General features: G+C 33.9%; 1 protein-coding gene across 1 annotated transcript in view; it reads left to right on the top strand.

Moving 5' to 3' along the window:
• LOC149801972 (collagen alpha-6(VI) chain-like) overlaps positions 1 to 16049 on the top strand; it is a 136441-nt gene extending 120392 nt beyond the window's left edge. Inside the window, exons 4-8 of the mRNA XM_089956367.1 lie at positions 678 to 938; positions 1561 to 2178; positions 3851 to 4140; positions 13140 to 13446; positions 14394 to 16049. Of these exons, the coding sequence (XP_089812493.1) occupies positions 678 to 938; positions 1561 to 2178; positions 3851 to 4140; positions 13140 to 13446; positions 14394 to 14944 (2027 nt within the window). The 3' untranslated portion in view covers positions 14945 to 16049. The remainder of the gene's footprint in view (positions 1 to 677; positions 939 to 1560; positions 2179 to 3850; positions 4141 to 13139; positions 13447 to 14393) is intronic.
• Positions 16050 to 16940: the final 891 nt, after the last annotated feature.

Raw genomic sequence — 16940 nt, 5'->3', positions numbered from 1 at the left:
TTGTATGTCAACTACATACTTTACAATCACTCGTATACTGTGAGGCTTAACTGGCCTTAAGACTCATATAGACAATAAATGCATAATAATTTTTTCTCGATCTTTATATACCTACGTTTGCGAATAAATTTTGATAGCTCATATCCATCCGCCCGTTAGTGTCTCCGTGCGTCCCTCTGTATGTCCGTCGTCACTGTTATCCTTTTAACCTAAACTCCATCTACATCTACCGGGGGAGAGTTATCATAGTCAGTCGGATGTTTCAGGATGATAAGTAATGAGAATAAATAATTCTGATTATAAATGGTACCAAACACCCCTCACCCTCCTGTTGAACAGGGTCAACGGGAAATTTCACATTTTTAACAAAGTGATATGGACTCTTGCTTGTAACTGACTCCAAGTAACAGCGACTGAAGGAGTGTGAAAATATATGGAATGATGTTTCCGAAGAAAGAGAAGCCACATCATATGAATCTAATCCTGACTGAAACCCCAAGGAGTGAGGTGTAAGAGAACGGGTGTGGCGGTGTGGGGCGGGAGTGGGTGTGCAAGTTTTAGAAATGCGGACATTCATCATCGTTTTATCTCTAGTTCTCGTGCAAACAAACAAGAGCTCATTACTTTATCTTGAAATATTCATGTCCGTAAAAAAGGCATCTTTTTGTCTATTCCAGCAACACTAACAACTACAGCACCAACGATGACTATCGCTTCATCCACAACAATTGTTCCATTGAGAGGACTTGAAAAGCATCGGGTTGAGAAGTTGAACGGAAGCAACGTCGTTATTACTACAAAAGACGGCGGAGATGTTGCATTTGGTTCACATATTGATGGCAGCAGAGGCGCATCTGATAAAATCATCATAAGTGGGACTGGAAAAAGAGAGGGAACAACGCTAGATGGTCAGAGGATTCGTGAAGAACAAGGGACAGGTAGGCATACCATGGTATTACATTGGTTCAACTTCCCGATACCGTGAGCTCGAACATAGTTTACATTAATTACCAGTAAATAACACAAAATATAATTTGATACGTTTAGAAAAATAAAGTCTGTATAATAATTTAATGGATATTTATGAATGAATGTGTTTCTTAGTGAATCTGTTCTTTTTCTTAAAATATCGGAATGCTTTTCTATCGCTACCAGTAATATCATACAATAATGTTTTCGATCATGTAGACGAGCTATAAAACCAGTCACTTTCTCGCCTTTTTTAACTTTAATTTTCATAAAGTATTTGAGTACGATTTCTACATTTTAGCAAAATGGAATAATTCATTAATTTTATTGATTCATAAAAAGAAACTTTCAGAAGAGAACTAACGATGGCAAAAGCTTAAATTGGTATATGAAAACAATATAGACCACACGTTGCTTTAAAATATCTAATTTTTTAGATACGATGAAATATGCAAAACGTGTCCTGAGTGACTCAAATAAAGGATTTTAAATGGTGGCACAAATTATTCACGTTTTTATCTCGTTCTTAAGACATCTTTGTGTCGACTCACCACGTATTTTTGTCATAAACAAATATTTAACCTTTTTAAGCTCGAGTAGCGAGTCTACCAACAGAAGGAGATCAAGGACTAATTGTAGAAAGCACTACAAAAGGAAGTCGACAGGATGGCTTGATTAAAACCGGAGAGTCAGCTAAAGCCGGTAGCGAAGAGGGCACTGGAGATCGGATATTGCCAGTTGGGATCCCTAATGTTGATCTCTCAAGCGGGTCTCCACTGGAATCTCCAAGCACCAGACAGAAACAGCCCAGCGGTAGGGTTACAGGGGACCAGGAACCAGCCGTATCGACGCCTGATATTGACATTTCTAAAGGCATGCCACTGGGATCACAAAATAACAGGCAGGAACAAGCTCCTGCTGTTGAGAGCGGCCGCGATATGACCCTTCCAGAAGTTGGGAGGTTCGTCAGCCTTTCTGTCCAGGATCAAGGTGGACATGTCTCTACAAAACCTGGAACAGGCTCAAGCACTGAAAATATTAGAACAATATCACTGGGATCTGTTGAAGGGGGTGCCTACCCATCATTCAAATATGGCGATACCGAGACCAAGTCTCCATCTGGGACAGATGGAGTTGATTGGTCATTACCTGGATTACGTAATCAAAGCAGAGTAGCTAGTGACATCGACCCAAGCCTTATCGTCAGCAGTAAGTCCAGTGTTTACTTTGTACTAAATTGATAATGCAGAGCACATACTACATAAGAAGAAAACAGTTATTTTATTTAATAAATGCACTGAAACAAATACAACCTTTTAAGCTGATTCAGTATTACATACTTTTAAAAAAAGGGGAATTGAAACTTTGTAACGTACTTAAAGCGTCTTGTGACAAAGAAGATTCAAGTAATTAGCATATTTTCTGTTCAGTATAATCTAACATGGTAAAATGACTTTAGGGGAAGGTTTCGTATTTATAAACAATTACATTTTACAGCGTTGTTTAAAACCAAGCTACGAAGAAAGGAAAAATATAAAAATTCATACAGCAGCGATAACGCCTGCACGTAAGGAAGTAAAGCCGTGGGTTATAACCCAAGACAAAGAAGACTGTTTTTGTTACCACTTCACGCCGACTGGTTTTCAGTGGGTAGCAGCATTTTCAGAGTTTATTGGAATACTTTTTATACCATTTATATATTTAATTCTTTCGTAATTGAATATCATATGATCCTAATCATTAAAAAAGACGCAGATATACAGTAATTAAGAGGATGATTTATTTTCAGCCATATCTACTTTAATATCTGATCAAAGTCTCCACCTGCACTTGATATAATAAGAATGTACTATGTTACTGATATAGTCGCCACTGTTACAGAAGTGGGCTCTTTGAGAATCGCGTGCATATATGCAATCTGCATGAGACGCCATGACTTTAATACATTCTACAAAACGTACTTAGCAGTCAATATAGAAATGATTTAAGTACAAGAAATGTTTTTCATGGCTTGTTTTCAAACATGTTATAGCAAAGTGGTCCATGAAATATCGACATTTACAAATTGTTTAACACCCTCTCGATTGTCAAATAAAAATAATGGACCATTAAACTATTCCTGCATGAGCATGTTATGTATGAGAAAAGACAATAAGATTTGACTTAATTCCAAATTCACAGTAATGTTATAAACATTTTAGACCTTTTATGATAATCGATACAAGAAATCTTGGTTGTCAGTTTTAGTAATGATATAATTATACTTGGGTTTTATTTGTTGGTTTTATTTTGTAAAACCTAGATAATACTTTTTAAAAAAACGTGATCTCACCTCTCAGCAATCGATATTCCAATCTTGGTATTACATGAAATCACTTTTGTCTTGCATAAAGTTTCGACATTGTTCACAGTAGAAACCATTTAGAGGAGTGGATTCGAAAATAGACAGACCCCACAAAATGTAAAGGTTAAAATGGCAAAACACATTGCCATAAGAGGAAAATTAAATAAATTCTAGGTTTTAAACCTCATATAACGCAGGTGGCTTGAAATGCTTATTAATCTCATATTATGTCAATTTTATCTTCCCTACAGAACCATTAGAAACTGCGAACACAGTGCTATGTATAACCGGAAACGTCCCAACCCTAAACCTTCAAGCACATAACTGTCATTTTGAGATTTCGCATATTAGAAAAGAAAACAATCTTTCCGCATTGTTATCTTTGTTCACACAAATATTATGAATGCCAATAAAGTGACAAGAATGTTAATGCATATTGAAACACAATTATCATATATATATATATATATATATATATATATATATATATATATATATATATATATATATATATATATATATTCGTTTTTTGTCTAGACTGTGGTGGGAAGCCAGCAGATATATATTTCGTGCTTGATGCCTCCAACAGCATCTGGCCCGAGGACTTCAAAAAGCAACTATCCTTCGTCCGCGACTTGATATACATCTTCGACATCTCGGAAGACAAGACAAGAGTCGGCGTGATTACATTCAGTGACTACGTCAACCCCGAGATAACCTTGGAATCTAGGCAAGACAAAGCAGTGCTTGTAGAACGTGTCTCCAACATTACGTTCCTGATGGGAAGAACCGATACGGCTATGGCGCTTCGATTTGTCCGCGAGCAGGTAAAGGACAACTCATCTGCCGGTACTTGTGTTACAGCACTTTTCCGTGGTTTTTCTTTCTCTTGGTGGTGGGTTTGTATCATAACATTGAGCATCGATTACGATGGAAAGTAAAATGTAAAGTTCACTCGCAACGTAAATAAAAGATAGTGAGATTCGCCCGTCTAGAGATAGTTTGCTGCTCAGGTCACGTGCTTTTGGCTACTGTTGAAAATACCCTTTGTAAGCATACTTTCAGTTGATGTAATACTCCCCTAGTTTCCTTTTGGTGTAGCACTAGAAATAAGTAAATAAATAGTTCTCGTAGATAATTAAAGTTGAAATAGTACTATTGAAATAGTTTACTTTTCGCTTTTCTTTCAATCAGAACTAAATACAGGGAGAAATTTAAGGAACTTCAAATTCTTGTACTCACAATTTCTCTGCTATTTTAGGACAACAGCGCAGCACACCAGCTGATTTGAATAGTTTTCTAACAATGCTAAAATAAAAATTCATATCTACAGGTGTAGTAAGAATATGGAACTAGTTTTAAAACAATGACCAATAGTGCACTGGTAAGATTAGGGAGTGTTTATTATTTCACAAAAATTAGAATTCAATGACAGTAATATTGGGGTAACATTATTTTACAAAATTGATACTTGCTGTCACAGACCTAACATTATATATTTGAATATTAAATGGAGATAATGAAATAATAAAATAGTGGGACTGGAAAATCACCTGACTTGGTTAATATTTGCAAATGGTCGTGCTGTACACACTTACCTTAGGTACGATTGTAAATCATAAGTCCTATCGGAGGTTACATATTAAAGATATGCTGTGCAAACATGGCGTCTCCTCTCACTACTGGTGGTACATGGTGCGTTGTAGAGTCCATAGTCACCCAAGAGATTATTTTTCTGAAAATTATGACAAATGTTAAATGGTAAGTATGAAAGGCAATACATACTAAATTGCAAAATACTTCTGTTTAAATAAATCAAAATGATCTTCGATACCCGAAGCACCAATACCAAAACAAAGACGAAAAGACAGTTCGGCCTACTTAATACGTGTTCTAACTAGACACGAATTAAAGAAGATGAAAAGATCGAATTTAAATAGAATTAAAATTTCAAGACTTGTAAATGCATGCCGATTTTATTTGAATCAAAAAATCGTTGGAAAAAATCGGTAAGGTGGTTCTATATTTTATTAGCTGGATTCAACGATCAGACGATTGAACTTCCTCGTTTATTGTGGTTAACGAATTGAGTATGGACCGTTTACTATGCAGTCTCCGATATGATTAAAGTACACACAAACAATGAGTATATATATATATATATATATATATATATATATATATATATATATATATATATATATATATATATATATAAACGTGAAATATATCATAGTAAGTGAAATACAAGATAAGGACATATTAACATATTAACCATTTATGAATATTTTGTTCCTAATGAAGGACGGTGTCTTCAGCTTAAAATAAAGCATTCGTGAAGGTTAGTATTATCGTAAATAAATAGATATCAAAAGCATATATCTCTCTTTGGAACAAAATTTCTGAAGCTATTTTTCTCTTTCTTCAATACACTATATAAGGTACAAGAACACAAAAGACCATATCATGGCGCGGAAAACTCGTTATACATGATTCATGGAATTTGCCGAGTTAAGAAATGTTAAACTATTGATATCAGTTAAACGTTTTATGTGTTAGTTTCTATGAATTGGGACGTATCGCCATCCTTTAGTCATACACTTGTAATCAGAAAAACTAGCGATTTCCAAATTTGGCGACAAAACCTTGGACAATCAAACATCATGCGTCATTTGAAATCAATCCAGTAGGTTACTTAGTGTTGCGTAGTATTGTAAAGCAGGGTATAACATTTATGTCAAAAATATGCACATTATATTATGTTTGCATACGAACATGATCCATATATTACTAAATCAAATATATGCCATACATATGCGAAAGAAATCGTCCCAAGGACAGCTTTATGAGAGGCACATTCATTGAAAGTATAATGCAAGACGATAGCAATTTAACAAACAAATATGGAGTACAGAGTTGACAAAGGCAATTTAAATTGCAAAAATGCAAAATATATTTCAAGGTCAATTTTATTCACTATGTACCTAGATGCCAGCAATAGTTACAGTGGGACATAAGTCAATATAAGCTGGTAGTGCATAAGTCATCGATAAATTAAATTTATGGTGGAGTCTTTGTTAGGAATGATAGATCTACACATTTTGGAGATATCAGAGAAAACTGATACTTGAAGCATTTTAGAAGCAGATTTAGAAATTTTATTACACATGCGCTTCCATTATTAAACACTAGCCGTTAGTTCTAGAGAAATTAATTCCAGATGAGAATTATTTATCTCGCTTGCAAAATAATTTGCTGAATTATTTTTATGGTACAGAGATAATATATACAGTACCTGTTACATTCATTGGAAAGAAAAGAAATTCACCTTAGAAACATTATGCTTTCCATGCAGCTGTGTTTAAAACTGGAAATGAATATACCGTGTCATATTACTCGAACTGCTGCCATGACTCAACTACCTCGTTTGAACTGAATATAAATTTGAGACAAAAAACAACAGTAATTTCAGATAGATAAGTTAAATGGACGAACGGTGTGCGTATCATAAAAAGGTGGAAAATATCAAAACAAGAACAACAGTTAAAGCATACACCAATGAAAATATAAAAAAAAATACCACTAACAAAATCAAATTACTAAGTTGAAGTTTTGCAAATAACGCTGGTCTACCATGTTTTAGACGTCGTCTGCTTCTTAGATAAAAATGTGCTATTTATTATGGATTTTGATCTGCTGAATTCAAATATGACAAGTAAAACAACTCTTTAGCTACTGTTTTTAAGATATTTAAGTTTTTACATTTTACTTCGTTGTATGTTGTGTAGATTGCAGAGTTTTAATCATAAATTGTAAACCTAGGTCTTTTAATGTTTTTATGGTTGCTTATATAATATGTCACCTGTCCTGTTGATGTAACACTTACAGAAACAGCAACAGGGTTATATAAATAAAATATATTATGAAACAAAATGTGAAAAACTATTATAGATGTTTAAGTACATAGTTTAGTCCTTATTCAATGTCTACACGGCGCTTTTTGGCCTCCTCTCTAGTATTCATTAAAAGGAACTTCCCTTGTCGCTTTCCAGGAATAGTCTGCAAGCATTGATCGGCTCCATTCGCCCTGATAGCATTTCTCCATTGTTGCAATGTCCTTGTGAAATTGCTCTCCGTGCTTGTCGCTCACTGCTTCGCAGTTCTGTGGAGAAAAGTTTCGATGAGAGTGCAAGAAATGTGTCTTTAGTGACAAGTTGCAACCAAGGCTTTTTATGTCTTGAGTATGTTTTCCACCAACTGCCTGTAGTTGTTTGTCTTGTTTCCAAGACAATTTGTTGTCTCTAATTGGAAGGCTTTCCTGGCCACGCGGTGCACGGTCAAATGCATCATCTGGAAGTTCACTGTATGAATTTTTGAGCTGATATAGGGCAATCTTTTAGCAGAATGATGTAAACTTAGTTATTATTGCATCACCCATGATTTCTAGGAATAACATGAAGCAATTCATATCATGTATAACGCAACACCTTCTGCAGATTGCATCACTCCTTGTTTTACCTAAAAAGCAAGTACTGTACCAAACCAGTCATACATTTTTTCATAGATCCAGTCAAAGATGTATGTTAGTCAATTCTGGTTTAAATTTAGATTCTTTTCATTTATAACTCACTTATTATCCGGTATTCCCAAATCAAGGGTGGTATATACTGACCCAGTATTATAATTTTTAAACTAGAGCCAATCAACAATTTTCTTTCTCAGTGACCCAGAATTAGTAAAGTTGGGATACATTTATTTCAGAAGCATTTTTGCTGTAGACCAGTGTAATTAATTCGTAAATGAAATATATACGACAATAGAATGAGACCGTTAAAACTAAATCTTAGATTGTTATGAAATATAACAATTTTATCCAAAGGATAATACACTTAATATCACATAAGCGATTAAGAACATCCCTGGACAATTCAACAGATGAGTACGATAGTATTCCAATAATGAGCGTTTTGCATTAGTGTCAGATCGTTTTTGTTCTTAACAATGACGTAAGTAAAGTTTTTTAAAAAAAAAAAAGAATGTGGAATTAATCAAATTTAGAATTCAGAATGTAACCAGATTACTTATTTAATAATAATAAGACGTGGTAGGCGATGACAAATTTACTCAGACTTCCCCATTCAATCATCATATATTATTAATACTCAGGAAGAATATTTTCCCTTTGAGTAACAATAACCTAATGCAGGCCCTCTTGCAAAAGATGTTGGACATAAGATAATAATGTAATCTAAAATGTGTTCATGTTTAGTCCATATCATATTTAATGCAAGCATACTCTAATCACAATTTGTCCCACCTTCAGGTAATTTACCCGTAGGAATGATATTTATTCATTCCTAAACATATTTTGTTTAAAGCGATTCTTTAAAATGTTTACATGAGCGTCAGACACAAAATAATTATATAATTTGTGGGCAACTATAATTTATTTTCTGTTCATTTACATGTTCATGCCTTCTTGAACATTAGCTAATGTATGACCATTACCATTCACTGTCTTCTTCATTGACATCATGTTTGCTCCTTAAATCGAGAAAACTGCAAAAAACAATTTAATCAATTTTAATCAATTACATGTTCTTGTGTATGCGGTTTTGTTGTTCGTACGAAATTCTATATAGTTTTCGTAAACTGGTGCGCCAATTGAAAACATTAACAAAAACCATATTTAGATTATCTATAATCAATGTAACTAGATAACTGGTTGGATTTTCGATTTACAACAGAATACTTTTGATGGTGATACAATTACTATGTTTAATGATGAATGATTTGGATGGGAAAAGAATTATGATTACTATGTACGTGTATAAGATACAAATATAGGACAAATTAACATAATCCGCACGAACCTAATAATGCAACAAATAAAAATGCAAATAAATGACCTTACACAGTACAAGGACAAACTTAACTTATTCACAGTAATTTTACACGATGAAAAGAATGATCTGTTTTACTCAACTTGTAAAAAATGAGTTCAAATAGTGAAAAATTAGATATTTTACTCAAATAGTAAAGTGATGAAAACAAAGGGACATATATCATACCAAATATCTTTACAATCCCAAAACACAAAAAGTTCAGAGTTTTTCAAGTTTTCCTTGCAATCATGAAGCGCTAATTCTAGACGCTTATTAACTAAAAGCATTATAGATATTTTGTAAGTGCTGAATTATCATGCATTGTCTGCTTGATAATTAATTCCAGTTATGATGTGTTTTGACTCCGTTTTTAACTGATTTCATCAGTCTTTCTTTGTAATTGTTCCATTTAGTAACATACCTAATTCTATGTTCATCAAAACTTCATCAGATCATTAGGCCAAACAAATATGAGCCGATAAATGATTCTTATTATTATTGAACCCTTTAGCTATGCTCCTCTAATAAATACTCCTGCTGATGCGATATCATGTATCAAAGGTTACGTGCAGGGTGTGCCTGTGGAATAATAACGGCTTAACCATCACTCTGGTTATATACAGCATGTTTTGTACTGCTGTCAATTTAGATTGTACTCCCTAGACGAACACTCTGTTCTTTGTTTTTTTAAAAATCCATTCATGAAAAAAGTTGTCTCATTCAAATTATATGGACCTATTTATTTTATTATGTAAATATTATATGGATTTTCCCGATGAAATTTTAAGGTGCGAGCAAAACATTGGTTTTTGTCCTCTAAGAGAATTCATCAATTGTGAAATATCTATATATTTATTGTTCCAGAGAAAGAAAAAAAAGTGTGCTGTTTTGTCAGAAAAGAAATTCTACAGGAAACATTTTAAGAGCCGACGGCATAGTGACCTATCGTTAAAGATTTTATATTTCAAATTTTAAAACCCAATAGCTGTAATTTACAATGTGCTACCGGCAACAATGAGAACAGACTTTAATGTTGCATGATAAAGTGTACTGATAAAGTTTTCTATTATTTTGGTCGATATTTTTCTGACTTTTAAAGATTTTATATATATTCGTTAAGTCAAAAGGTTACGAATTTAGCAATCTAAGTGTGAGTTTTTCATTTCTTGTCCAGCTTTAGGAACGTTGCTACGTAAACGTACATTATGATTTACTCTTGAGAGCACTATGTCTGTTTATATCAAATTTTGAATAGGTTGCGAAGAAGGGCAGTAGATTATGTGTATCTCCTTCGTGGAAAATATTAAATCGATGCTTGATTAAAAAATGACATTATTTTTTTAAGTACGACAACAAAACAACTTTAGCGTTGCCTGGAATTATTGGTAGTGTAATAAGACGGTTTCTTAGAAGTGCTGCTTTGGATGTGATTATAATTGCTTTTGCTTTGTTTGTTACTTGGATCTGTTAACAAAGGTTTCAACAAAGCATCTAACATAATGACATGTTTGCAAACTGTCATAAACGGTACGCTATAGCACCTCATGTTAGCAGCAATACACATTGAGATCTGTTTATATAATGGTAAATGTTGCTGTAGTGACTGAATTTCACATTGTGCACTTCATTGATAGCCACGTGCCAGCTTTAAATCAAAGACCTGGATAGCATTAGGATATTTGTCAGTAGGAATATCAGCCTACTCTTCGATAAAATTTTGAGTACATTTATATTTCAGTTTTTTCTCAATAAGTCTTCAAGTACAGCCACATGTAGCTTCTTAACCATGGGTACTTTTCTACATCGGATGAATTTGACTGTTTAAGTCTAATTTCAGCGAGTCTTTGGATTCGTTAAAGTTGTTGCTGTAGTAAACAATACTACGCGTATTCACAACCACGTCACATTTGAACAAAACTAAGTAGTTATAATTAACTTAACATTCTAATTTTACTTTTAACTTTGTCATATAGTCCTAGGATTTTGTCATGATGTCTTCGTCTAAGTTGTAGCCATGCTGTACTAAAATTATTAGCTCTATGAACTTTATAACAAAGCTTGTTACTGTCAGAACATATTGTGTTATATAATTTCCTACCTGTGCAAGTGTAATTATCAAAAATGTTTCATGGCTTGTATTTTTAAAAAATTGATCTCCGTAAAGTAAATGTCTATGTTGCTAAATCCATTTACTATTCTTGCTTGGGGTGAGTTAGCAAATCTATTGCATAAACTTGAATCGCATGAGAATTGTAAAGCTTCAAGGTTTATTTTATGTATTTTTAATCTTGTTTACACACAGCTAGAGTCATTTTATATGTTTAAATATTATTTCTTTTCAACTGTTAAGTAATGCTTGTATTAGCTTGCTATGACCCTATGTATTTTGTCATTATTATGCAGAGGCTGAGTGGAGATTGAATGTTTTAATCCGTGCCGCTGTTTTCGTGTATACCAGTTGATTATTTACTGATGCTGCTTTTCTAGTTTGCGTTTTGTTCCCTATACCTTTTTTAATTAACACAAATTAGGATACTATCTGTTTTAAGCCCTTTAAACTCTAATGTCCTGTTTTTCCACGCCTGTCATATTGTCATACTGCAGAAACTTATCATTCAGTAATTGTGATGCTTTTTAAGGATGACTGGTATTTGTTCATCCTTCTTCAATTGCCTCCGATAGAAATGTCACTTATTTAAAAACACAATATTTGTCACAGGCTGCTAAAGAATCATCCAATATTCTCACTTCACAAGTACATAATTTTAGTGTCTATTCATCTGATCTTCAGTAGCCTTCAAACTAGGTTTATGTCGGATACATAATCTACTCTGTCCTCATCATGTGATTAGGTCTTATGCAGATTATTCTGTCTTCGTATTAAATGACATGTGTTAACCTTCATCTTTTGTAAACCACTAGAAGATATCTTTGTTATATATGAAATGTAAATAAAATAGCATTGTTATAGTTTTCAAGAAAACTTTCTCTGACCAAACATGTATCGCTTTGAAACATATAAACAAATATGCATTATCTCTAGATAGACATTATTACTTTCATGCAAAAATCGTACGATATCTGTTAATGAAAAATGTTTAATTCAATATGCAGTGATTTTGTTGCATTAATTAAGATCTGAAGAAAACGAATTCCAAATTAGTATTATCTGGATATCTATAAATGCCTCGATATATGTTTTTTGTTTGCTTGTGGAAATGTATGTATAATCAATTTATAGGAAAAGCTAAGCAAGTTTGGTCGAAATATCTTCAACATTTAGTATCTATACAGATACCCCACTAGGAGTTTTAAAAACAAGCAAAACAAAAGGAAAAAACAAAACAAAGAAACATTGGATTCCTTCTGTGAAACTGTAAACAGATTGAATAAGTTTTTGTTGTTGTTGTATGGTTTAACGCCATTTTTCAGCACACGATAGGCTATACATGGCGGCCAGTATTAATGGTGGAGGAAGAACCCAGAAAAGCCCGGAAAGAACCACCGACCCACGAGAAGATACTGGCAAGCTTTCTCACATATACACATTAGCCGAATCCGAGACTTGAACCCACGCAGACAGAGGTGAGATGGCAGTGATCCGTAACGGAGAGCGCTTTAGACCACTCGGCCACTCGGGGCCCCGATTGAATAAGTAAAATATCAACGATCAATAGACAAAGAAACTATTTCAATCCGAACAAGATTTAGGGACCGTAAGGTAAATAATTTGAGCAATTCATACATTGTGAACAACGACCAAATCTTTATGACAAGAATGTACACGCGATTTACTCATAAATCGATCGTAATGAGACCGATCATCCCTAATTTTGTAATACAGGTATTATCTATACATTTTTTTATCAAGACGTGCAAAGTGACCGTGACCATTTATGACTCTGAATTATTTACTACACGTTTCTTCTTCCTCAATGCAGGGTTTTTCGCAAGACGTTGCCAGAAGAGAGGTAGCGCATATCATGTTAGTGTTTACAGATGGTTTATCCAAAAACCCAAGACATACAGCTCATGAGGCAGCTTTGGCGAGAAAGGCAGGGATTTACCTCTTTGCTATCGGAATCGGAGAGAGCGTAGAAAGAGAGGAGCTACGAGATATTGCCAGTGATCCAGACGATGACTTTGTGTTCCAGGTCAGCGACTTTGGCGCACTGAATACGATCAAGAATATCCTGGCCATCAAAACATGTGCCATCCAGGCTGATGCTACGCTGGAAGACGTGAAAGGTATTACAAATTAAATACCACTATCTATGATGAAGCATAAGATGCGTGGAGAATACTCTATCTTCGAGTAAAGTACCGATTCAATTATATTATCTCCAGGAGATTAGGTTTGTGGTTTACCTGAGAGTAAACGGGTAATACATATAATTAACATGAATCTGAAGGCTCCGGGCTTTCGAATAATATCTAATATTAGAACTAATAAACTAATATGCTTTGATTTTTCATGATATTTTGTTGCTGTCGTATATTCTGAGATTGAAACCTTCCAGCGTGCAAAACGTGGTACTATGGTTTTAAGGAGTTATTCGGGCTACGTGCAGTAATAATTTTATACTGGAGGGGAGGGGAAAGATGTTCAAAGAAAACCTAAATTCAAATATTTGAATGCATAATATATCACATAATGTTTATGTGGTTCAGGTTGTTTGTAGAATTGCAAAGAAATGTTATCTTAAACAGTTTTGAGTGCTGCAATACAGGTTTTTATTTCTTCTCATTGTTGTATGCTACATGAGAAAAAATGGGAAACGTCGTATATCGAATGATCGGAGAAAAGGAAAAACGTGCAAAACTGCAAAACAGATACTTCGAAAGCTATGAAGATAAAACAAGCCTATTGCACAACTATACCCCACCAATTTTTTTTCTTCTAAGAGTCTATGAGTACCGATTCTATAGTTTATTGGGAAGATTCCAAGCATAATTACTTTTATAGAAATGGTCCACCTAGAAAGACGTACAAGTTTATACTAAAATGGGAAACAACCCTCAATGAACTTGCGTCCAATTCACAGTGAGCCAAGTACTCTCAGTACCTTTGCACTATGGACATCTGGATTAATGGTAGACTCACAGCTCACTAGTAAATACTAAAAATGTAAACCAAATATTACACCTGTTTGCTCTGAAAAAGTCTCCTTAACCCTAGTTTATTTTTATTTCAGGTTGTTCAGTTAAAAGACCGACGGATGTCATGTTTGTTTACGACTCCTCCGAACTCGGGACAAAAAAGACTAAATTAATTACAGAGTTTGTTGACTATGTCACCAAAGCACTAGATATGAACACTGGATATTTAAGAGCAGGCCGTCTAACGGAAAATTGCCTTTCTAGAGCAGATGTGCGGCTGACAAGCGACCAACGATCATTGTCCCATGACAGAGTACAGTTTCCTGAATTTCGGGAGCTAATGCGAAAACTTGTATCATCAGGTTTTCAGCGTCGGAATGGAGCAAGAACAGACTCTAAAAAGATTGCCGTGATTTTCCTTGATGATGATCTGAGCACAATGAGGCAAGCTGCAGAAGAAATTAAGCGTCTGAGAGACGCTGATACCTTTGTAATCACAATCGGTGATGTTGATCCTGTGGTATCGCAGCGATTCAATTCGGTTCCCATGGATGACTATATTGTACATATTCCATCATACAAATACTTAAATACCGCACGTTCTACAGCAATTCATAAACTTTGTAAAATCCTGACGACAGACTGAAAATGCGGAAACCATTCTGTGCGGGATAATAGTCAATATATGTATCATCTACGAAAATATTTATTCTTTTCAAAAAATTGGACATATGGACTGTTGCATATAAAGATGAGTGCGCATTCTTTTTCAAGGACCAAAACATTTTCTCCGTCAACCTAATTTTATAAAGAAGCTATTCAATAATATGTATGTATTCTGCAGATGGGTGTGGCAGGCGCTTTATAAAATTGACTTATATGCAGCAATACAGTATATCATGAATCACTCGGTGCTTACTTTATCTTAAATAATATAATGTCATAGTCTTCTTTTATTAGATGTTGTAAAGAATAACCATGCAATCCTTTTAGCATTCAGCGTGTCTATTATTGGCAGATTGGCAGATGTGTTAATTTCATTCTCCTTCTTAAATAAATGGTAGTAGTCTGTGTATCGTTCGTCTGATAGGGAAATAATTTTTTATGATGAAGATAATTCAAATTAAATGTTGAAAACATCTATACATTCTTGAAACGTTTAAATGTGTGTTGGATAAATATATTTATCTTGGCACGGACGAGTTTTAAAATTGTGAAAAGACTCCAATTATGATACTATCCTGGCCCCTTTCCCAGAACCTGTAGTAAGGGTTTTTCTTCCCAACATTAAAAAGGACTGTCTTAAGTTTAAGGAAACACTGATATCGACTTGAAAAGTAATGATCTCAGACTCTGGACCTAGTTGGTTGGGTATTGTAGGAATAAAAGTGTAGTCATTCGATCTTCCAAACATTTTTGCAAACCATTATTTATGAACTTGTGTCCTGGAAGATAATCGAAAAAAGCCCCTGTATCTTAAAGAGAATGGGTCATAATTGATTTTTGTATAACACTAAACATTTTGTGCTGCCTTCCCGGGAAGATTTCTTGACTTTGGATCTCATATTTTTTTTCCTTTATACCATATTCCAAAAAAGGGGGTAAACCTTAAGGAACCTAAGGAGATTTGAGTAAATTCTCTATGTATATCATGTTGCATAAATCATGAAATTCAGTAATCTGTTCACGTTTATCTATTTTAATGTAATTTCTTGTAAATATATTGAATAAATTAAAACAGCAGAAATCTCTTTAATTGTTTTAGATCTTCGTAACTATTGTCTTTTCACACATGCTTTTGCATTGGATATGCACGTCCGCTTATCTTCTCACACACATTTTGTTACACTGGATATGCGCGTCTACGTGCATATCTAAAACGCATTATATCAGTTAGTTTGCAGCAGTTACGTACTTTAATTAGTTATTATGTGTAAGGAACCTGACTACAAAACGCTTTCATCCAGAAAGTACTCTTATCCATTCGACAATATTAATTAAATTGAAGATGTACGATCACAAATTATTGTGAGACAGTAATTAATGCAAAACATGCGATACAATGAAACATTTTACTTTAATTTAGTTATGAAATGTCATTACCCGATTGGCAATATGCGTTAATTTCAGCCAGTATTTTTGTTTGAGTACAGAAACACACATTCATTTAAATTCGCTGTAACTTCAGAATTTACGATACACGAATGTCACTATAAAGTTACTCGTAAATTCGATACGCATATTGGCCTTATATAGAAACGTGAATTATCAGTAATTATGCATCGGATATCCAAATTTAAGATTTGAATTAACTGGATTACAAAATGCAGCACCGTAAAGTTGTTGGTATCCACATGACAGTTGATTTAGAAGAAAACGTTGTTTGGAGAAAAGTCTATTGCATTTTTAATATAAGGATATTTGATTTTATTACCTCATAAAAAAAGATTCAAATATTTTGATTGGTAAGTTATCGATACATAAAGGCCAGTATTTAGGCTAAACATTATTACAACAAGGGCATAGTTAAATTATATGACTCATAATGAAAATAATAATTGTTAATGTTGGCCATTGTTCCATATTACTACAGTTACATGACAGCATATATATTATGTTGAACGCCATTTTACAATAAAGCT

Source organism: Sinohyriopsis cumingii, chromosome 4, assembly GCF_028554795.1.
Source record: "Sinohyriopsis cumingii isolate HCF-2022 chromosome 4, ASM2855479v2, whole genome shotgun sequence".
Taxonomy (NCBI): Eukaryota; Metazoa; Mollusca; class Bivalvia; order Unionida; family Unionidae; genus Sinohyriopsis; species Sinohyriopsis cumingii.
The sequence above is the reverse complement of the archived record's forward strand: the minus strand, read 5'-3'. Positions and strand labels throughout refer to the sequence as shown.